The 21,599-nt window shown below is 48.1% G+C and overlaps 9 protein-coding genes across 9 annotated transcripts; 5 read left to right on the top strand and 4 right to left on the bottom strand.

Annotated features, from left to right (window-relative positions):
* Positions 1-305: 305 nt before the first annotated feature.
* Positions 306-1,677, top strand: LACBIDRAFT_331461 (uncharacterized protein; the record flags this gene model as incomplete). The annotated part of the gene is made up of 3 exons (XM_001885882.1): positions 306-396; positions 532-1,005; positions 1,067-1,677. 3 exons carry the CDS (start codon positions 306-308, stop codon positions 1,675-1,677), a joined length of 1,176 nt encoding a protein of 391 aa, XP_001885917.1.
* A 325-nt stretch (positions 1,678-2,002) lies between these two features.
* On the bottom strand, positions 2,003-3,802 carry LACBIDRAFT_331460 (uncharacterized protein; the record flags this gene model as incomplete). The annotated part of the gene is made up of 1 exon (XM_001885809.1): positions 2,003-3,802. One exon carries the CDS (start codon positions 3,800-3,802, stop codon positions 2,003-2,005), a length of 1,800 nt encoding a protein of 599 aa, XP_001885844.1.
* A 551-nt stretch (positions 3,803-4,353) lies between these two features.
* On the bottom strand, positions 4,354-6,397 carry LACBIDRAFT_331459 (uncharacterized protein; the record flags this gene model as incomplete). Its single annotated transcript, XM_001885808.1, has 9 exons — positions 4,354-4,452; positions 4,872-4,930; positions 5,030-5,138; positions 5,189-5,309; positions 5,514-5,532; positions 5,583-5,623; positions 5,679-5,944; positions 5,994-6,200; positions 6,257-6,397. The coding sequence occupies 9 exons, from the start codon at positions 6,395-6,397 to the stop codon at positions 4,354-4,356; spliced, it is 1,062 nt and encodes a 353-aa protein (XP_001885843.1).
* A 3,119-nt stretch (positions 6,398-9,516) lies between these two features.
* On the top strand, positions 9,517-10,671 carry LACBIDRAFT_331458 (uncharacterized protein; the record flags this gene model as incomplete). The annotated part of the gene is made up of 5 exons (XM_001885881.1): positions 9,517-9,647; positions 9,674-9,681; positions 9,704-9,815; positions 9,841-9,898; positions 10,546-10,671. The coding sequence occupies 5 exons, from the start codon at positions 9,517-9,519 to the stop codon at positions 10,669-10,671; spliced, it is 435 nt and encodes a 144-aa protein (XP_001885916.1).
* Positions 10,672-11,755: 1,084 nt separating this feature from the next.
* Positions 11,756-12,208, top strand: LACBIDRAFT_307172 (uncharacterized protein; the record flags this gene model as incomplete). Its single annotated transcript, XM_001885880.1, has 3 exons — positions 11,756-11,878; positions 11,934-12,056; positions 12,113-12,208. 3 exons carry the CDS (start codon positions 11,756-11,758, stop codon positions 12,206-12,208), a joined length of 342 nt encoding a protein of 113 aa, XP_001885915.1.
* Positions 12,209-14,643: 2,435 nt separating this feature from the next.
* On the top strand, positions 14,644-15,344 carry LACBIDRAFT_307171 (uncharacterized protein; the record flags this gene model as incomplete). Its single annotated transcript, XM_001885879.1, has 6 exons — positions 14,644-14,713; positions 14,767-14,825; positions 14,895-14,916; positions 15,051-15,109; positions 15,169-15,213; positions 15,297-15,344. The coding sequence occupies 6 exons, from the start codon at positions 14,644-14,646 to the stop codon at positions 15,342-15,344; spliced, it is 303 nt and encodes a 100-aa protein (XP_001885914.1).
* Positions 15,345-15,546: 202 nt separating this feature from the next.
* LACBIDRAFT_307170 (uncharacterized protein) lies at positions 15,547-15,996 on the top strand (the record flags this gene model as incomplete). The annotated part of the gene is made up of 3 exons (XM_001885878.1): positions 15,547-15,638; positions 15,706-15,906; positions 15,963-15,996. 3 exons carry the CDS (start codon positions 15,547-15,549, stop codon positions 15,994-15,996), a joined length of 327 nt encoding a protein of 108 aa, XP_001885913.1.
* A 1,799-nt stretch (positions 15,997-17,795) lies between these two features.
* LACBIDRAFT_191551 (uncharacterized protein) lies at positions 17,796-20,004 on the bottom strand (the record flags this gene model as incomplete). The annotated part of the gene is made up of 7 exons (XM_001885807.1): positions 19,859-20,004; positions 19,548-19,788; positions 19,242-19,495; positions 18,980-19,187; positions 18,463-18,923; positions 18,343-18,402; positions 17,796-17,937 (listed from the first exon to the last, which is right to left on the bottom strand). Exons 1-7 carry the CDS (start codon positions 19,987-19,989, stop codon positions 17,796-17,798), a joined length of 1,497 nt encoding a protein of 498 aa, XP_001885842.1. The 5' UTR covers positions 19,990-20,004.
* A 111-nt stretch (positions 20,005-20,115) lies between these two features.
* On the bottom strand, positions 20,116-20,935 carry LACBIDRAFT_331454 (uncharacterized protein; the record flags this gene model as incomplete). The annotated part of the gene is made up of 2 exons (XM_001885806.1): positions 20,116-20,848; positions 20,901-20,935. The coding sequence occupies 2 exons, from the start codon at positions 20,933-20,935 to the stop codon at positions 20,116-20,118; spliced, it is 768 nt and encodes a 255-aa protein (XP_001885841.1).
* Positions 20,936-21,599: the final 664 nt, after the last annotated feature.

Below are 21,599 nucleotides of genomic sequence, written 5' to 3'. Positions count from 1 at the left end.
AGTGCAAAATAATTGCACAGGTTGGGACTCGCCAATGAGACCAATGGGCGCAGTGCATGGGTGCCATAAACCTCTGCCAAAGTGGGCTGACCCATTGTATGAGGGGCTTTTTTTCATGCCACCCATCCATGGCGAAAAATTCACCTGTTGTTGCCTGCAGGCGCAACAACGAGGCTGCTGTCAACACATTTAAATACTTACTTCACATACAACAGGTTAATAATATATCTATTTAACTTTCTCCTGTGTGGTCCCCCACAGTGGTACTAACGAGGCAGCACTCTGGTTAACTGCCTGAAAGAACGATGGGCGCAACAATGGGATCTGTGCAATTGGGCGCAACCCATGGGCGCCAGAGGCAAAGTGGGCCGATCCGTCCTCTATGGGGCTCTGTTCGTGCGGCCCACCCATGTCGCATGGCCTATTTTAGAGTCTCGGCCCAGTCATTCCCAAGGCCGAATTCTTGACAGCTCGGCCGAGTCCGCTGGCCCATCAGTGATGGACCCATTTGACTGCCCTAACTGGCAAAAGCGGAAGCTCTCTTGGATTTAAGACATGCAGAGCTTAACAAGGTCGAGCAGTCGATTGGGGCATGCAAAATCCAGTATGACACGCTGAAACGCAAAATCATTAAATGCCAAGAACTCTGGGAGTTTGAGAAACATATGGGCGGGGCGGTTACACTTTCAATGGAGGATGCGATGCATAGACTCGACTATTTGAACTTGCAAATAGTCGAAGCAGCTTCCGCAATGGTTTCAACGATGGCATGCTACAAGGATAGGCAAAGATATTTGGGCCAAGATTTAATGGCGACTGTCGACAAAGCGAAAAAGATCGTCGGGAACACTTTTTTGTCTTTAGAGGGTGCAGATTACACAACGGCTATCGCGCAGATCGTCCTCCAAACGGCCATGGTGACATGGTCTGCAACCCTTATACTGGCATGGAGGCCTGGAGACGAGTTGGCTAATAATGCACTACAGCACACCTATGACATGATCTGTGCGTCCACTGGTGAGGAAACACGACTCTCTCAAGTGCTGAAATGACCGAGCCTCCACAGGGAATCATTGGGTCGCCGGAAAATGGCGCTCCTTAGCTCGCGCACAACCCATATCCATGAGACGCGAAGACTTGTTGAAGGATGTTGTTCTGAAAATTCAGAGTATATTTCGAGCTTCGGGCTGGTGGAATTTGGGTTGCGAGGAAAGGCCAGGGCTGGAGTTCTGGCTCACTCAGGTCCTTGACGCCGCTCTGGCAATGAGACGAGCAACCGGGGTGTATGCCGCCACCATTGATTTAGACGTCACCGTCATCAGCCCCGGAGCGATTTTTCATCCATCAAGCATGGAAAATATCTTGGGAGATGGTCCTACGTCTTTAGGACAGAATGAATACGTGGTTGGTACTACGGCCCTTGGCCTTCAGAAGCGAGCCACTATGACTTCGATGAGGAAAGGGTTTGGCAACGTCAAATTTTTGAAAAAGCCACAGGTGGTCCTTGACTCGGCTTTTCGAAAAAACGGGTTTAAAGGCATATCCCTGCTTCCGATTCCACCAGAGGTATTGAGGCTCAGCGGCATGTTGAAGGAAAGTCCGGATAGATCGCGTGTGGTGCCATTGGTTTCAGGTTCACGCATTGGCGTGCCTCCAAAAAGAAATAACTGGACATAACGGAGAGTCATGGTCGATAGTTGCGGGGCTGTTTTTGTAGAAAGTGGGTAGAAGGCGAATAATTACCTTACGTGTCAGGCTAATGGCATCGGGATCCATTCTACCCTCTAAAACCTTACGTCTTCGCGCAAGTCACAATAAATTAAATTTGACGTTGGTTCCGATAGCTAGAAACATGGAGCATTCAAATATACTAGACTTTCAACATACACGCAAGTTCAAACTCACCGTACATTGTTTAAAACCACTGCCGATCGGTTGGGGTATCAAGAGAATATTTGTACCCGAGTGCTATCCTGGTCACGGCCCAATGTGATGGCAGACCCTAATCCCTGTTGGCATGCTCCATCCAACCGTTTCTCTCTCGCGTGAAGAACCGTTGCGCAATGACCAAATTTCGAATATTACTGCATTGCTTTCTGAGTTCCTCTAACAGCCACTCGATTGTTTCCACGTTGAGCCCTGTCTCCAATACGTTTTCTGGGCGAGCAGGAAGCTGACAAGTAAAAGAGAGTTGAGATAACAAGGGGAAAAGGTGCTTCAGCCACCGAATGAAAGCTTCATTGTAATCTGCATTCGCTCGAATATCGAATTTATACAAAATGAGATGTTCGATGTCGTCGAATATGGGAGGATGATTGGGAAAGTTGGATCCCAGAGCCTCATCTTGCAGAAACTTCGTTCTCGCGTCAACGTATGGCATGGCAAGTTGAAAGTCAGTGTTGTCCATTTGATCGTCGAGAGCGAAAGATACGCTTCGTAAGTGGGGTTTCTCCTTCACACTTTTACAGAGCGAATTTACGGCGCTGGCAGCCGTTGCGTAGCTGGATGGATAAAAGAGTCGGCAGCATGGATAAACGGCGATGTATTTTAATTTCGGGAGTGGGACGACCATCGTAAATGTTTTGCCGTTGAGAAAGTGAAAGATAAAGTCAGCGGGAGCGTGAAGCGTCGTGAGATGAGGCAACTCTGGCACCAGGTATCGCGTTGTAAAGAGATGCATCGAATGTATCCCCTTCCTCCCACTGGTCAAGGGGTCATCAGCGGAAAACTGTAATGAACGATCAAGAAATAGATATGTTAGAAGTGGAAGGTGCGAGATAAATCTGAGAAGGTCATGCGTTGTAAGATTTGAACAGGATCGAAAGAATGCGAGTTTGGTGAGTTTGGTGGACACCTCTTGGGCCATGACTGGAAGAAGAGTTTCCCAGAAAGTTTTTGGAAGTGTAATGTGTCCAAAAGTAATGCTGGTCAGGGAGCTGCTGTTTTGAAGGAGGGACAGAGTCCAACGGTAGAGTGGCGGGAGGAGGAGAGCGGGTGTGTGAAGTGATATGGAGTGGAGTGAGCTACCAGTACGAACACCGTACTTGAGTTCGGTCAGCTCACCCCCTAACGATCCCAGATTTACGCCGTTTTCTCCTCTGCGGAATTCCCATCTCCCATTGGGAAGCGGTGAATGATCACTTGATCGAAGTATGGCCTGTCCGACATTCAATAAGAGCCGTGGGATGCGATAAGTGGCATGGAACTGGACCATGTGATCTATGTGTGAATCGTACTGAACAGTGAGCGAACCACATCCACGCCCAATGAGCAGGGATAAAAGTTCTCCCAGGGCGCAAGACCAATCTTCTAGCTCTGCGAGTGTGATGCCCAACGGGAGGGTCTTTTGACGGAATAAAAAATATGAGTCTGAAACGAGGTACAACTGCACCGTTCGAACAGTTGTGAGCCGCTTGACGAAACGGGAAAGCCGTCTGACGGCTACCGGAAGGTTGATGGGAACCTGATACGTGTTACGCGATGAGCCAACGTGGGGATCCTGGAAGTAACATGTCAATTTATCCACCGTTTCGAGGTGATTTGCAATCATCAGGCCACACAGGACGTCTGGGAAGGTGGTTCCGCGACTGTGAGGTTTGTTCCAATCATTGAGATACAGTGATATCGTGTTTCGAGGTTGTGGAATCCCGTGCTGACCAAAGAACACTGTCAGAGCAATGAAATTTAGTTGTTGCGAAAGGGATGCAACACGTATTAGATCCAGGGATGACAGAATATCGTCTTGGTCTAGTATCTTGAACAATAACTCGGTGGGAATGTTAGAGAAAGTTGTCCTTTGCATATTGCTGTCGTCGCTGAGGTACCCTAGGTGAAAGCTGAGCGGTTTTCATGTTTACGAAACTTGACCCACTATGACCTTGAACGAACGGAACGCTCTATGCGGTTGGAGTTGTAGCAATCGACTGGGTGGCATTCCTCAGGCGCCGCTATGGGTGTACCACGATCCTATCACTGCGCGATTTTCGCCTTTGGTTCTCGTCAAAGAAAGGGAGGATAATTTCGATCGCACCCAGTTTATTTTCCCGTGCGAGCTATAATTAGTGTTATAACAGGTTGCTCTATGAAGAGATTTCGAACCAGGTGGGACAGATCGTGTCTCGTCGTTGATTGTGGGCGGAAAGATCGTCTGTCCTTACTAGTAACGTTTCGAACCAAGAAAAACGTGATTTTCGCGAGAATCAATGTTGAAGCTTTCGAATTTCCTACTGTTGGGTTCGGGGTGATCATCAGCCTGATCACAGTTGGATCACAGGCAGTTGCAACTTGCTTCGCACTGTAGTAAAAAGTTTGGTTTGATTGACAACAACACGACTCGATTGTGACATGTCACAATCATGTGTCACATGTCACGTTGGGCTTGGCGTCATGGTCGAAGTTGCCATGGTCTTCGGCGGGGATGTCGATGTAGGATATTTTGTGGATTTGATGTGTCTGTATTTTCGCAATGGTCCACAAAGGTATGTGGTATGATCAAGAAACTGCGCAACTTCCCAAATGATACAGTGTCTTTGCAACAAGGTACATACATAAATAAAAATACTACGTTAGAGCATTGGCAAGGTCATAAGGTCGTCGCTTTGTCAAGATGTACGTATACAGATGCGCAGGGGGGGAGAACAAACCCTGCGTTCGGGTGGGGGAAGGAAGGTGCGAATCTCCAGCGCAGCGGGAGTCAGTCAATTAATAATTACGGTGTGGAAGGATTGTTCGAATATGTGAAATAGCTATGTCAAATCATCTTGGTTGGTAAAATGTACGCAGACGTAGGATTCTGCGGCGGTGGCTGCTTCGTAAAAAAAAAAACCAGAACTCTTGTCAATGTCTATACTGGCAGCCGCTTTGTAACTCACTGTCATGTCCCAAAACTCCTTACGCTCGTTGGTATTCTCGATAGCCTCACTACGCATTTCTATTTCCGACTTTACACCAATTGAAATCGCATGGTTTTGACTTTTCTTTGAAGACCAGCAAATTAGCGTTGAATTTGGGCAAGCAAAATACGACACACCCTGTGTAGTCGCATGTCTAGTGCATTTCTCCAAGAGCTCTTTGAGGTTGAGCTGGTTCCTGATCGAGAGGCGTTCACCGATTCCCTTAGCTCGAGCCGTCCATTCAGTCTAAAACAACCGTTATGTACGGTAAGGTTATATTTGATACTGGGACTGACGCTGACAGAAAAGAGTTGGAGTACACTGTAATGAAAATTGCGGGAGGTGAGTTGAGAGTTAATAAAATGAGGAGATGAAGCACACGTTTCGCCAGAACAGTATACGCGGCCATCCATATGTCTAAAAATTTTACAGATTAAAAAAGTTGAAAGTCAGAGAGGAGGAAATGACACACAATTTTCAATCATCGTTATGTACTTCGAGTTTTTAGCGCAATGTCCTCAATGAAAAGACTATGTACCTACGCATATCAATACGACGAGTGCTGTGATGCTATAGTCCAGTTCAGGAGGCAGAAAAGCGAAGCCGACGATGTGACCTCACCTGGTAAGGAAACCCGTCCCTGGAGCGGTATAAAAGGGCTGCGCATCCTCGGAAGAGGCGAGTACTCACGGATTGAAAACCCAACAAGCTGATCGATGACACGGGCGGCTCTAAGGAATGAAGCGGTCAAGACGAAGTCAAGAAAATTAGAGATTCGACGCTTACCCCGAAAGAGCTACCTGTCGCTTTTCAACCAAAAATAGGACCAGCGAAATCGCTATGACGACGTCGATGAAGGCACCGGAAATGAAAAGTGTCGTGATGAGCCATTTCCACTGCGTCCTCCAGACAATTACATTGTGAGTCAGTACGGCGGCATGACCTAGAACAAAACTTCCGATACACCGACATATCGCGAGCATAGCGCAAAAAATGCCGATGTAACTGAAGGGCTTTGGTAGAAGTTTAAAGACGCGGAGTGCGAAGAACGTCTTAAGATAAGATCAGCGCAATGTGGGATAAGATCCAGCGCGCACGCACCTGGACCAAGGTCGTAATCAGCCCGCCCAAAAGTAACGCCGTACCGAGACCCGCGAATCGAGTGACGATCACAGTACTCGTTGTTTGTTTGTAGACCTCATAAGACACTGCGACCGATTGACCAAACTCCAGAACCCTGGATGTGTGGGTAGTGATGAGGTAGGCGTCGATTAGGAAAGTAATTTTCGCCCACCAAAGAAGCGCTACCTTGGTAGGAAACGAATCAACGGTACGATGGAGAGAGATATAAGGAAGACACATACTAAGAACTTGAATATGAGGCGGTCGTCTTGAAATGTATGGTAATATCGATGTGTTTGCATAGTTACGATGCCAAAGAGGAAAACGGAAATAGAAATGGCAATCTGGAGAGCCCCAGACGTATTCTCGAGAGTAACTTGCATCTTTGCAACGTTATTCCACTAAGCGCCTTAGGTACCAGTGACGATGTGGGCAGAAAAAGGAGGTGGAAGGTCTTGAGCGACCAGGACTTTTGAATATCCCAAGATACCGAGTCAGGCACAGATTTAGGTCGTTGATACAGAACGAAAGATTACCGGTGTTCCGTGTTTATCAAAATAGGTTCCGCCAATAAGCAAGATGAGAGTCTCATCAGGACCCCAGAAATATTCTTTGGAGGCTAGATTGAAAATATGTGCGGCTTGGGCAAGGCGCGGCAGACTGGCAGGGTTTCAAAGGAAGAAGGGAGTTTGGGACGGACAGTTCTGGACAGATTTGGGTAAGTGGTAGCAGGTGGTAGCTTGAATGCGTTGCATTCCAATGCTTGATAGTGATGGCAAGACCTCCAAAATAGCGTGGGAATTTGTTAAATGTTTCTTGCCGGCTGCCGAAACCTGTATGCACCAATCTGCAAGAAAAAAGTGGGAAATTATTGAAAACCACCTTGAGCAGCCTTGAGCGCTTGAGCGCTTCCGGGGGTCCCGGCTCGGAATGGGATGAAACTGATCATGCTTGCCGAGCCAGAACAGCAAAGTGTACCTAATTTCATATCGACAATCCAACTCCAATTTGATCTATCATGCAATGAGGTACTAATTATGCTGTAAGGGATCGACGACGGACATGGACCGTTGTTCCCACAGCATGAGGGTACCACCGTTGCTTCGCCAGGGTATCTCGTAAGATGAACTCGACCATACATTCCAACAGGCAACAGACACTAAGGAAGATGATGACATTCAGAGGAGTGCTCAGATTTGATGATCCGGCCCACGGCCGTTGCTTTGCATGTGGTGAGGCTGGTGTCGTGATGAAGCGCATCACTCAATGATGGGGAGCGCCACTGCAACCTGGTCTATCAATCCATACGATTAGGGGCTAAGAAAAAAAATGGTCCTAAACCAGTCCTGAACTGCCAGGTGATCAGCTCAGAATTATTACCTCAATGAAAACGGCCTTGGTCGGGTCTTAAAGTAATTTTTTTTAAAAAGACAAAAAAAAAAGAATGACGTTAGTCGAGGGGTTGTCGCCGCGCGCTTGATACAGCCGATTTTCGTTCTTTGTGATGCACCAGCCGCGTGGTATACCTCGGCAAGTGGATGTACATGACCATACGTCCAATATTTCATGCGCCTCTGGAAAATCACTCGCAACTTACAAATGTTTCAGATTTACTGGGTAATTTGATTATACGCGAGTTGGACGGAGGCCGCGCTGTCTCTCTCAACCCACAAGCATGTATTTCACATTTTATAGGGCGGTCAGCTGGACTTGTCGAGTTCATCACGGAAAGAGGTGTTGGTAAAAATAGCTCGGCCTAAAGAAACTAAGTTTGGCCATAAGTTTTTCTAGTCACACCTCAAAGCTTGGAGCGGATGGCCCTAACTACAACAACGCTCAACATACCTTCGCCGTACGGAAACTCCGAGATGTAAATTTTCTTCGTTCCAGCATGGTTTTTCAGGGCCAACGGAAGTATAGCGCTACAGTTGTGTGTCGGAAGCCGGTTGTTCCCGGGCCTCACTGAGACCGCTCCGGAATACATCCACTCCACTCCACTCTACTCTACTCTCCATCTATGTATATCTTCTGCAAAACCCGCCGTCCCTCAGTTCGCAGTACAACACCTGTAGCGTCATTCGAATACTCTTGACTGGGGGGGTCACCAAAATCCAATAGATTTTGACCAATCTCGAATTGGCGTTACATTTATGTGCTTCGACACAACTCAGTTATCATTGCATCCGACTTCGAATTGAGATGGAGAACTCGAAGTGTACAACCTTGAAAATTATGCCAAAATTTAGGGGAACTTTTGCGCAAACTTTTACCGACATAGGCTTGCCCTATAGTGTACGGCTTGGACCTGTAATAATCAGTGATAATAGGGAAACTTGGCGACCCAGCGCATTGGGCTTCCAAGCGTTGATGATTCAATAATCAAATGACCGTATCTTATCTCCCGTGTGTATCGGTGCTTGTTTATAGTATGTAATATAGATAAACACTCACAAACTTCAATATTTCATCCCCGAACTCCATGACCATTGGTCCCAAACCACCAGTACTTCCTGCCTTTATAGGCACCTTGCGATGTTGAAGTTACAAGCCAAGACTTTTATCTTGAACCTTGAAACTTTTTGAGGTATGACTAGGTGGGCCTAGGGCGAGCAATATGGCATTTCAAACTCCAAGCTTGAAGAACCATAGTCGTTTTACGTGGTGTTCGATCTCATCTGGCAGGCACTTGAGGCTTTATGGGGAGGCCAAGCTCCTTGGAGTAGACTGAGCGGGATATTGCGGAAATAGGAGCTTAGTAGGTGGGTAGTATTCTTTTTCCGGCGATCGCTTAGGTTTTACCGTTTAACCCACAGGTGCCCGCACAAACTGGGTCCGCTTCCCTATCACTTTCGTTAAATCGATAGTGGGCTTGAGAGTAGTACCTCTAGGCTAGCGAAGACGTTGTGGAAGTACGTCTTACTCTTTTTATCCCCCGTTTTGAGCTGACGACGGCTGTCGGTCAATGAGATAGGTACTTCCGCTGCTTCTCGGGCTGTGCGGTCAAGTATGAGGGTGTCTTTGGAATAGCATACTTTCCTAGGTTGCAGTTGAATTGCATTCCACCCCACATCAAGCTGCGTGTTATCAACTGACAACTTCATGACCTTCTCCTTGTCCATGGAACGGGGAAGCCCCAAGCGTCCTACAGGTCAGTACCAACTAACCTTTTGTGATTGTCGTCAGCGGACACTAGAGGAGCTCAGAGTAGGGGAGCAGGAACGACACCCATTCGTCTTGGCAAAAAACGACGTCATCATCAGACATCTTCGATAAAACTTGCTCTTCGTCCTCATCGTCCTCTACTAAATTCAAAATTCCTCTTGATATCAATTCACGATCAGAGAATAAAAGGCACAGCGGTGTTGCATGAAGGTATGTCGTTTTGTGAAATTCCAGGAACCATTTTTAGCTTTAGCGCTCAGTGGCAATGATCATTAAGCAACATTCAATCTTTTCTCTCTGACTCAAGTCCTTTCCCGCTTCTGCTGCTTAAAACGTCACAATGGGCGACGCTTGCCTGGAGATTGACGATCATGACGATAGCGATGGTAATGACCCTGCTATCACCCGACAGTTTTGGGAATCTATTCCCAATTGCGTCACAAAGGCAGCTCGATTGCTCTTCGAGAAAAGGTATAGTTTGTTCTTTTTTATTACAGATCTCTCGGTAATGTACTCCATTATGCCAGCCCCCTTTCAATACTCAAAGAATACAAGGCACGAAAAGGGATTTGCAGTTTGTCCAAATTTTCGGGCGCTGTTTTTTGGTCTCCTGATTTCCGGTCGCCTCACTATTGTTGAGTGGGTTTGGCTATGCTGAACTTAGCCAAAAGAGCGCATTCTCTGACATGCGCGCGAGGAAAAGTTTCTGTTTGGAACGGCACGTAAGCTTGACGATCGCGACATTGTTATCCGTGTTGTCGCCATCGGAAGACAAGGGCAGGAACATCTGAATAATGTCAAAGTCCTGCCATAGAACACAGCCTCGCCAGCACGGGCAATAATAATGTCCTTGCCATGGTTGTGGCATCCTAGCTGAAACTGTTGTTGTTGTCTTTTCCAATACTTGTCGCGGAATGGGGAAGGAAGTTTTATTTCTTTTGGCCAAACACCTTCGTCGCGACAATATTCAAGTAAGTTCTACCAAGTTATCTCCCCCTTTATGTATCCTTTGATATTTGTTCCAAGGTCCCTACGTTGAGCCTTCCAGAACCTGAGGATTGTTCGTCATGTGAGAAATCTAAATATAGACCACGATTGTTATACCTGATTTGTTTCGTCTTAGTGCATGAATTCTCTGACATTTTCGCTATTCTATGGTGGCCAGTCACTTCTCACGACTGTCACGAAACACCGCTGTCATATAATGGAAAGGATTTCGTGAATATGCCACAAAGGAAGTGCCGACCGACCCCTTTGACTATTCCGAATCACGCTTTCTGACCTTTGCGGAACCGATCCACACCTCAAAGATACGACGCAACTCAATGAGGCATACACTTCTTAGCTAGCACTCGTGTAACGACGACAGGACCTCGACCAACGCGGAATGCATGTCGAACGCGCCCTGGGCGAGGAACATTTTAACTGTCTTGTCAACTTGCCATACGCCACCTTTTCTCGAATTCTCTACCGCCGAACACCAAAACGAAGTTAATTGGCAATTAAATTTCTATTGTGTAAGTCTAGAATCCTCTTCGCCAAGACGCACGTTTCGCCGTCAAAGCTCACACCATCGAATTTAGTTGAAGGGCCAGCGGTTGAAATAACTGTAGTGTTGCCGCGAAGCGAATCGAATCGAATCGAAGTGGTGAAATGTGTTGACTTCGCCCCACTTCGTGATGTCGAATCGAATCGAATCGAAGTCGGTTGTCGCCGGATATTGATCAGCCAATCAAATCATCAGCAATTGTCAAGCCTCTCGCACCAAGGTAGTGTACTAGTAGAGTATCTAAGCTTTAGACCGTGATACAATGGAAAGTTTTAAACATCTGTACTGTCATCTTCAGAGTTCCGTGGTGAAACCACAAAATTCATCCATCTTTAGATACTCAAGTTGCATTTTATTAGAGGGAACAGTCAAAACCATGTTTTGAATTGAAGTCTCGAACATTTTGCCTTCATTCTTCTCGAGTTCATCACGCAGCGCAATGCTCTAATCTTCACGTTCCTCCGCTTGTTTTTCTTTCACTGTCATGACTCATTTCACACGGAATTGGTGTTGAGATTACTTCTGCGGCGGTCGGCGTTGACAACAATGGAGTGACGAGGGAGCGGCGCACGTTGACATCGATATAAAGGAGCCATCGAGCCCCACAGTTCAAGAAAGAGGTGGGACTGAAGACGCGACGGAGGACGCGACAATGATAAACTCGCCTCACGTGCGGAAAACTTCCATTTCTGGCGATTTTTGATGGCCATCACGAAAGGACTTCGACTCACTTCGGTAGCTCGAAGTGCATCGAAGTCGTGTGATTTTCGAATCCAATCGAACTCACCTCGAAGTCACTTCGATTCGACGGCAACACTAAATAACTGCCATATGCCACGCGCCGCTCCCTCTCTAATATCCGGTACTTCAACAATTCCGAGAGGCACAGGTACCGGAGGGATGAACGTAAACGCCTGGTCTCATGTCTTCAATTTTTACGGAAGTTGGATTTGATAATGAACTCTAGCTGGAGTATATATAAAGTGAGTGAGATAGGGTTGGAACTGAACATCAGTTATCTTCATTGAAAATGACTCTCATCACTATATCTGCTATTGTGAAGGCTGACGGCACCTTTGTGTTTCCACCCTTTGGCTTACCCGCGAAGAAAAGTATCTCAGTCAACCAGACTAGCACCAGCGGACAGTATCAAGTAAGTTTCAAACGGTGGAGGGTTATTACTGCTCATACTTATTCATGTTTGTCAGATAATTTACGACACCGTTTTCGAGGGCTTGCCCGTTGTTACGGCTACACCAGCTTGGCTGGGGCAATACGGGAGTGGCGGCGGTTCACCTCTTGATGGCGCCGTTATTAACGAGCTTACCAAGGTGCGTCCATGATTAATTTTGAGTGGGATAAGGAATCATCTAAGTTATTGGACCAGTCGTTTACGACCATTAAACTTGGGGACAGCCTGGGAAATTCGACGTGGCGTCCTTTCACCATTGTCCTGACCGGACAGCAGGCTCTTGCCGGTTGAGAATATGATAGTATAGTGGTGGCGCGTCTTCTTTCCGAGTGTACTTATCGTTTGTTGTATGTGAAGGTGTATTGGTTCGCGTGATTCCCAGGACGAAGTGGCGAATATGTTGCTACTTAGAGTCATTCTAACCCGAGTCCGAGAGTCTAGCCTCGATTCATGGCTGATAGAATGATGTCCGCCCTGAAAGGAGACACGCCGGGAAAGCGGGTCACGACACAGAGATTTATGCTTGTCCAAGTGGGTAAAAAATCCGCCTACATTTTGAATTTGAAATATTGTACCTATAATATTTTTCTGTTAATCCGCCAACATTTTTCTGGCCCGCTCAAACACTTTTGTAGTCTGCTCAAACACTTTGTAGCCCACTCAAACACTTTCGTAGCCCGCTCAAACACTGTTGTAGCCCACTCATGCGCAGATTTAATTAAGGCTTTCCATTTCAGGAATGCCGGCTTGCCGTGCTTAAGTAATTGATCTCCCTCAACGGTAGACCCTGTACTTCGTGTGAAAGCTGCGACATTCCCCTCAAAAAATGTCGCAGCTTTCACACGGCACAAGACCCTGCAAGCAAGCCTTGCAATAGGTGCCGCGCATATGTACCCAGTATGATACAGTGAGGAGACATACCTTCAGAAATACATCTGATACATGTTTTCCACTAACAGAAGGTGTTACATTACATTTTACTACCTACTACGAGCCGAAACGACATGCGAGAACACAAGCAAGGCCATAATTACATAGATACAAAGACTTACTATCAAATCCCACCCGTAAACGCTGCCGGACGGACGCAGGAGTGCGAGAAGTACTTTAGAGCTCCCCCTGGGTGTGCCGAATGTGCCGAGAGAGATCAATTACATAAGCACGGCAAGCCGGCATTCTTAAAATGGAAAGCCTTAATTAAATATGCGCATGAGGCAAAATATATCTTGACAACTTACAAAATGTGTGTGGGGCTAAAGAAAATGTTGGCGGAGTGAATAATATTTTGCAATGTTTGAGCGGGCTACCAAAGTGTTTGAGCAGGCTACAAAGTGTTTGAGCAGACTACAAAAGTCTTTGAGTGGGCCAGAAAAATGTTGGCGGGTTAATGGAAATATATTAGAGGTACAAGAAAAAATTCTGCGCTACAATAATTCAAATTTAAAATGTAGGCGGATTTTTTACCCACTTGGACAAGCATAGAGATTGAACAGAAGTTAGTGAAGCACCGACCAACCCTCCCGACCTTGAAAATCTCTTGCGAGCCAGCCGGTAATTTTAGCTGCTGGCGAGCACTTCATTGACAGACACTAGAATTTCTATTTATCATTTCATGCCTGAAATGATAATATCCGCACCCAAAGAGGGAGAGACGCCAGGATATGGAGCAAGTTGGTCACTTTTCAAATTTCAGGGACGACACAACCACTCGCCTTGAATATCTCAAGTCATGGAATGGGCCGAGTCGTAAATGTAGCACTGATCAACCCACCCAAACAACACCCATCAGAGGCCTTCTAGAGCGGCGGGGACTCAACATCTTCAGGTGCATAGTATCTCCTTTTGTTTTTTTTTTCGACCTTGCGAGCAGCCTTGCCTGCGCAATTGCGATGTCAAAATTTCAGTACGGCAACCATTGACCTTGAGCTTCCCTTCAAACGATCTCTAGTGCCAAAGACTCTCAGGGAGTCCGTGCCAACGTGTGCAATGTCATGAATTTGGAGAGCTGTAGAGCAAGGAAGGGGGAGAGGGTTCGAGTTAGTGGGACAAGCCGCTTGCCCATATTTCCGGCGTGCTTGTAAACACGTTATCTGCATCACTCAAGTCGCATGACTTCCGACCTCCGAGTCCCAAAGAAAGATGTGGGTTGCCTGGTACAAGCGCAGAATTCAAGTTTGTCAGATATTGGGTACTTATTGACAGCATTGAAATGTGGATTTGTGGACTGAGCTCCAAGCCCAAGGTTGGACCACTGGCACTCTGGAAGATTGAGGTTGAGGTTGTTGGGGCAGGGGGGGGGGAGAGATCCCATTTCAGTTTCGTCTGTCCTTTTTTTTTTTGAACTTGAGGCTTGAAATTGAATCTCACTAGCGCCAAAAGAACCCGGGGAGTGGGTAACGACAGGAATAGCTTGTTACTTTTGTTTTTTCAAAGTTGAAAGTTGGAGTGTGGACGAGATCAAGGGTCTTTCGACTGGGGTCCGAGAAAATCTTGCGGAGGGTTTAGAGACGGGATGCATAGCCTAGGATTAGCCTATCCGGTAATTTGATAAGGGTGTTCCTCGGAGTGACAGTCCGGCTCGCAAGCTCGTTCAAAGCTTGGGTTCGCCGCTAAACGGCAATTGTGTGACAGCATAACACAACACGTGCCACGCGCCTCATTGCTGTTAAGCGTGACCGTGACTTTGAAATCAGGTTGATCATTCCCATCACCACCACTTCCAAAAGATGTCGCAAGAACCAGTAGACGAAGACGTGAAGCCAAAGCTCAATTTGAACATCTCTTATGATGGCTCTCGTATGTCTCAAAGCTTATACCTATAGTCAGACTCGTATTGACGCGTGCTCCAGAAATCACCGTAAAAGTCAAGGCGAATATGAAGTTTGCAAAGATATTCGAGGCGGCGGAGGTGAGCATGCGTCTCCTGTTTTTTTCTTTGATTGAGGATACTGATGTGATACTTTTTGGGATGTGGTAGAAACGATTTCAGAAAGAACCAGGCGCGTTTTTTTTTTTTTTGTTCTTTCTCTTCGTTTCGGTCCCTTCCCGTTCCTTCATTTTCTCCCTTCCTTCCCTCCGCCTTGTTTCCCTCCTTCCTCCTACCATCCTTCCTAACCACCTCTCTTCCACACAGGAACCTTCAAATTCACGTACGACGGCAATAGGATAAACAAAGAGGATACGCCTGCTTCGGTAGGTCCCCTTCCTTCCTTCCTTTGTTTCATGTGAAAACTGACGCGGACCATACATAGCTGGGCATGGAGGATGGGGATCAGGTAGATGCGCATCTTGGGCAGGTACGCATACGTCCTTTTGTTTTTTTTTTTTCATTGGGGAGTTTTTTTTCGGGTTTGCTGAATGTTGGGAATGTTCTTTTTAGGTCGGAGGAGGAGGGTGGGTGAGGGGAATCCGAAGGAGGATACCGTGATGTTGCTAGACCATGGGTTACCTTGTATCTTGTTGTTGTACTTGTACACATCCCCCTATATCTTTTCCATGGGCGTCGTCTCTCCTCTTTGATATATATGCTGCCGTAGTGCTAAAGTGAACCACTGAAACACTGACCCGTGAGATCAGCTTTCTTCTTTCCGTTCCATCACCACCGTAACTCGCATCGTCATCTCCATGCTATGCTCTTCCTTAGCTCACTCCCACGCAACACCAACACCAACTCGGCATACAAGAAGAAGCTGAATGGGTGGTTGAGTTATGCGTTTGCCAGGTCCGTTCTTCCTCCTTCTCCGAGTCCTCACCACAAACTAACTAACCCCCCTCCCTCTGTTTTATAGCGAAGTCTTCGTCATCGTCTCACTAACACTCTTCCTCCCCATCTGCCTCGAACAATTCGCTAGGGATAATGGGTATTTGGCGCCTTTGAAGACGGAGCGGTGTTCTTCTGCTGCTGCGACGACGAATGCTAGGATGACGCCCTCGACTGCGAGGTGTGTCGTCAGGATTGCGGGGGTTTGGATTGATACTGCGAGTTTCAGGTAGGTCTTCTTTTTTTTTTCGTTTAGGATTTCCGCCTCTTTGGTTGATTGTGGAGAGAGAGAGGATATAGGTGTTTGGGGGGGTGGTGATTCTACGGGGGGGGATCTTCATGCTCGAGAACTTTGGGGGGTTCGGGGGCTTTCCCCTCCCGATAGCGCTTTTTCGTGATTCGCTCGGGCACAGGCCACAGGTTACCGTGGTTACCCTCCTCCCGCAGTGGATGCCAGCCATCAGAGAGGCGCGGTTCCCCTCCCCCCCCACGCTTACTTGACCTTGGAGCACCTCTCTTTTGTCTGGTAGACCAGTCTGTCGTCCGCTGTGAATGGATGAAGGAGGATGCCAGTGTGTGCGTCGGGAGGGTCGTTTCCTCGCTCTCAACCTTCGGGGTCAGTCGCCCTGGTCAAGGTTAGCGGGTTCGCTTTGATATCTTGCAGGAGTGGTCTTTATTGCACCCCTCTACATGATTTGTACAGCCAGAGTCTACGTTGCCTGCCGCCCCTCATTCAGGCATTTCGTTTAGGGACTGTTCACTTTCCAACTCCTCCGTTTCTTCAATTCAATCGTTAACATCCAAACATCCCACAGCCTCTACGTCTACTCAATATCCGTAGCCCTCCAAGCTCTAACCGTAATCTCAATGGGCGGAATCGCAGACCACCGTAAGCCTCTTCCCTCTTCCCTCTTGTCCCTTATCCCTTTTCTCACATCACCCCCCACACACAGCACCCTACCGAAAAGCCCTCCTCCTATCATTCGCAGCCCTCGGCTCCCTCTCCTCAACCCTCTTCCTCCTCCTCCCCTCCTCCTCTCCAATATGGTACCTCTCCTCCCTCCTCGCCATCTGCGCGAACGTAGGCTTTGGAGCGTCGGTGGTGGCTATGAATGCGTATTTGCCTGGGTTGGCGAGGGAGGCGCCGGAGGTTGTTGAGATTCTAGAAGAGCAACGAGGAAATGAAGAGGGGGAGGTAGAAGAAGAAGAAGAAGAAGAAAGGGATAATGGAAACCCCGACTACGCCTCTTCACCCCTCATCCCTCGCCCTCACTCCCACTCGGACGTTAGAGCACGATACGACGCCGCTCTATCCCGCACGACGTCTCGAATATCGTCACTTGGCATCGCACTGGGTTATGGGGCGGGTATATTCCTCCTTTTGGTGGCGTTGGTGCCTGTGACGATGATGCATGGGTCTACGTTTGCTCTGCGCGTCGCGATTGGGTTGAGTGGGGTTTGGTGGGGCTTGTTTAGTGTTCCTGCGTGGCTTTGGCTGCCTTTCGCAGAGGGGGGTGTCTGGGATGATGATGCGCTTGTTGGAGAGGGAGAGAGGATGAAGGCCCATTGGGACGTCAAGAAGGAAGTCGGAGCTGCGTGGGTGAGGTTGGGCGATATGCTTAGGTGGAGGGAGATGAAAAAGTTGAGGAATACGTTCAAGTATCTGGCTGCGTGGTTTCTTCTTTCGGATGGTTTGTCCCCTACCCCTTCTCCCCCTCCATTCTTCGTCACCCCCAACTTACACCACTCTCAAAGGATTCACAACAATAACATCAACAGCCATCCTCTTCGGCAAAACCTCACTCTTAATGACCCCCTCCTCCCTCATCCTCATCGGGATCCTCACGCCCCTCTCCGGGATACTCGGCTCCCTTATCTGGCCAAAGATCCAAGCAAAGATGGGGTGGACGAATTTGAGAGTGTTGGTCGTTCTTGTCGGAATGGCGAGCTTGATTCCTGCGTATGGGTGTTTGGGTTTCGTGTTTCAGGGACGGACGAGGTTTGGGGGGTTGACGACAAGGGGTGAGATGTTTGGGTTGGCTGTTGTTTTTGGTGGGCTTTTTTTTTTTTTTTGTGTGTGTGAGGACGAAGGAGGCTGATGACGGGGGGGGATGTGTGTTAGGTTCGGTGTATGGTGCTTTCCAGGGATATGCAAGAGCGTTTTACGCGGAATTGTTGCCACCTGGTGAGGAAGCTAGGTGGTACGGTTTGTTCTCCATCACAGACAAGGTTTCGTCCTTCTTTTCTTCCCCCCCACTCTCTACCAAGTTAACCTCGTCCTTCGTCTTCCAGTCCTCCTCGTTCCTGGGCCCGCTGATCGTAGGTCTCATAGCGGACATGACGGGAAACATCCGCTACGCGTTCTTCTTCCTCGTTGTGATGATATGGCTGGCTGTACCCGTGCTGATGAGCGTGGATGTGCAGAAGGGAAGAGAGGATGCGAGGGTGTATGAGTATCGGGGGTCAAGGGAGACAAGGATCGGGGGTGTTTAGGGCTGTTGGATTGGACTTACAGAGCCTCCCACCAATCATGACAACGGCGGGCAAGAAAGAGTAGTACAATTGGTGCTATCCCGTACATGTCCTGTCCCTCGTATGTATGACCCATGCTTAAACAAGTAACGACAAGATCTACATCGCCTTCTTCTCCCTCCGTGCTTGGAACGCCTCGAGCCCTTTCAACCGCTCAGTAAGAGTAGGATGGGAGTGGTGGTATGCAGAGTACCTAGAGCAGAAAAAAAAAAACATCAGACATTGACCATTGACACGAGGGGAAAGAACGTACAGCCAATCAACCCAAACAGTCGACAAATTCTTGACATGCAGAGCAACCAAAGCCCTTCCAAGCCTCTCACCCATATCCCTCATGCTCGGCTCACGAAGCTGATCCTGGAGCTCAACCGCAAACCGATCAGCCTCATACTCATAGTGCCTGCTAATAGCATTCATCCCGATGCTCACGAACGCCTCCAAGGGCGTCAAGATCATCTGGAACAATAGGAACGCCACGATTGTCGGCGGGTTGGCTGCCACCTCTTTAGGGAAGCCGAACGAGCGGAGGAGGGGCGGGGCGTGTAAGAAGGCGGGGAAGAGGGCGAGGATGGTGAAGATGTGGAGTTGGGAGATGGCCATCATTTTGGTGGGGTGCATGTGGTACCAGTGGCCGAGCTCGTGTGCGAGGACGGCTTCGACTTCTTCGGGTTTGCTTTGTTGGATGAGGGTGTCGAAGATGACGATGTGTTTGGCCTGTTTTTCATGTTGAGTTACACTACTGAGTAGAGGAAAAAGGAGAATGGCTTTACCCAGGGAAGACCGAAGAAGTAGGCATTGCTGTGGGAGCTGCGCTTGGAGCCGTCGATCTCGTACAAGTGCTTGAGAGGGAACTTGAGCTTGGAAGCCAGGTATTCGACTCTGGTGCGGAGGTTACCCTCGGCGAGGGGAGAGAGCTTGTTAAAGAGGGGCTGGATCACGGTGGGGTAGAGGACGACCATGACAAGCTGGAACGAGATCCTGATTATCAAGGCGTCAATCGTGCGGCATTGATACGTATTCAGGGTTACCTACATGAAAGCCATGAGCCAGGGCACAAATCGGTCCCCAGCCCATTGGAAGATGTACAGGAATGCAGCGAGGAAGGGAGCGCCCAGGCCAAATGCGAGAGCCCAGCCTTTGAAGAGATCCGTGACGAAGAGGCTGGGCGTGGTCTTGTTGAAGCCGTGCTTTTCCTCCAGGACAAACGTGGCATAGACAGACAAGGGCAGAGTAGGAATAGAAGAGAGGAAAAAGAGAATGAAGACAAATCCGATGGATTGGAGGATCTTTGAGAATGGTTAGACACGCTGAAACCTCTGTTCGAAAAAGACGACGAACCTGGTACTCGGACCCAAAGCCAAACTTGCCAATCAACGCTCCTGAAGCACCCCAAGACCAAGAATAGAAACCAAACTGAAGCATGCTAGAATCCAAAGCCTGCTTGAACAGGCCGGAGAAGAGCGCAAATTTGGCTTTGTCTTTGCCATAATTTTGGGACTTTTCGAACACCCCCGGACCAAAATGGCTTGCTAGAGCCGCAGGAGGATCCTTCTTGAAGTAAAGAGGATACTGCCTCAGTCTGCACCAGAAAATATATCAGTAAAAATGGACGAAAAAAAAAAAAAAAAAAAACGGAAAAGACTGCGCACAAGAGGTATGACTCGAAGAGCGTTACTGTCCATGAGAACACCTGGACATAGAGTATCCAATTAATGGGGCTGGTGGACACAAAGGCCAGGTGTTGCTGGATGTTGTTGAGCTGGTTGTGGAGGATGTCCATGGTTGACACCGCTGGACGTTGTGGGTGGTGCTGGAAGGACGTGTCAAAGGCGACGTGTTCAACAAACAATCAGTGCACAGCCACAGTCCTGAACTGACTTTTGAATTCTAAATGTAAACTACACCTCTAACGGTAGTCCTGCCCCTTTTCTGGGTGTTCCTCCAAGTTTTTACCCTGCTCATAGTAGAATTCACCAGGAATAATCCTCGCGCATTCCATATCCAACCTAGGCCCCCAAGAACCACCGTCTTTATATCTCCCACCTGCAGTCTTGACCTGCGGACGATTATGGTAATAGCCTAGAAAATAGTCGACTTGCATCTGGAATCCCTGGCTGCAAATGCCCTCTTCCTCAAGCACCCTAGCAAATCGCGACATCCAATACCGGCACCCCGCTTGTTGCTTATGCACTGGCCGGAACAGATATTTATGCAATCCCCGAGAACTAATCAGACGAATGATCGAATCAATTGTAATGGGGCGCATGGGTCGCGGATCTCTCATGACGCAGCCTATATTATCCTCGGTCGGGCTTTTCTTCGACGCGATGCGGACGACACCCCTCGCCGACTCTTTTTCTGGCTCCGGGTTCAAATATGCATCCACGGGGACGTTCTCCTGCACGATATCTATGCCGACGTACTCCTTGTCAAAGGTAAACCAGATCGCAAAATGGTTTGCGCGTGGTGGGTCCTTTGCAAACCTTTGTTTGTATGGCCGGGGTACGGAGAGGTCGTTGCGCTCGTCGCATATGCCCTGGTGGTCGAATACTACCAGGAGATCGATGGCCATGATCGGGAGGTATACATGCTCTTCCAGGAGATTCGTTAGGTCGAAATGTGGGAGTTTCCTATCCACCCTGGTTTGGACATATGTTCATGCTTGATTCAAGCGAAACAAAGGAACCATACCTAGCTCTCGATGGGGGGAAGGAATCTCTCGGCATTGTGGCTGAAGGGAGGGTTGGGAGAGGGCGGTGATTTTGAATGAGTTGGGATATATCGGATTGCGTGCGTGTACGCCTTTCTTATATCCCTCCCCCCAAAGGCCACAAGGCTTTCAAAGGAGCCACAGTCGGTCTTTCGAACGCGAGAGGACAATGGCATCCCTGAGCCACTTGATGCCCATGGGCGTTTTTGATATTCCGCTCCACGAGGCTTCCTGTTGTTGTATTTGTGAAGAACGCCCAGCGACCGTCCCGGAATGCGATAAGGGACTGATTGATAATCTCAAAGGCATACAACAAGGAAACTCCCTCAAACAAAGAATCTTTGTGCAAATTCCCGTCTGGATTAGGAACAAAGTGATTTACATTTCGTGTGGCGAACAGAGAAGAAATTCGCAGATAGAGCAGTTTTGGTGCATTGGTGTAGCGTGGACTGGAGCTTTAAAAAACCACCGTTGGAACGAGGCGAACTTCAATTCCGAGGAAGACTCTCATGAAATCACTCCGACAACTTCCCTCTGTACATTCACCGGATGGGCTAAAATCGTAGTACATATCCCATCTCTAGACCCTCCACAAGATTCCTTCGCACCCCAGGTTTTTAACATACAGATTGAAAGGCCCTTCGTCTTGTCCGGCGGACTCCGACTTCAATCAAGTTTTA

This window comes from Laccaria bicolor, genomic scaffold, assembly GCF_000143565.1.
Source record: "Laccaria bicolor S238N-H82 LACBIscaffold_34 genomic scaffold, whole genome shotgun sequence".
Taxonomy (NCBI): domain Eukaryota; kingdom Fungi; phylum Basidiomycota; class Agaricomycetes; order Agaricales; family Hydnangiaceae; genus Laccaria; species Laccaria bicolor.
Note: the sequence above shows the minus strand (reverse complement) of the source record. Positions and strands in the feature narration are given on the sequence as shown.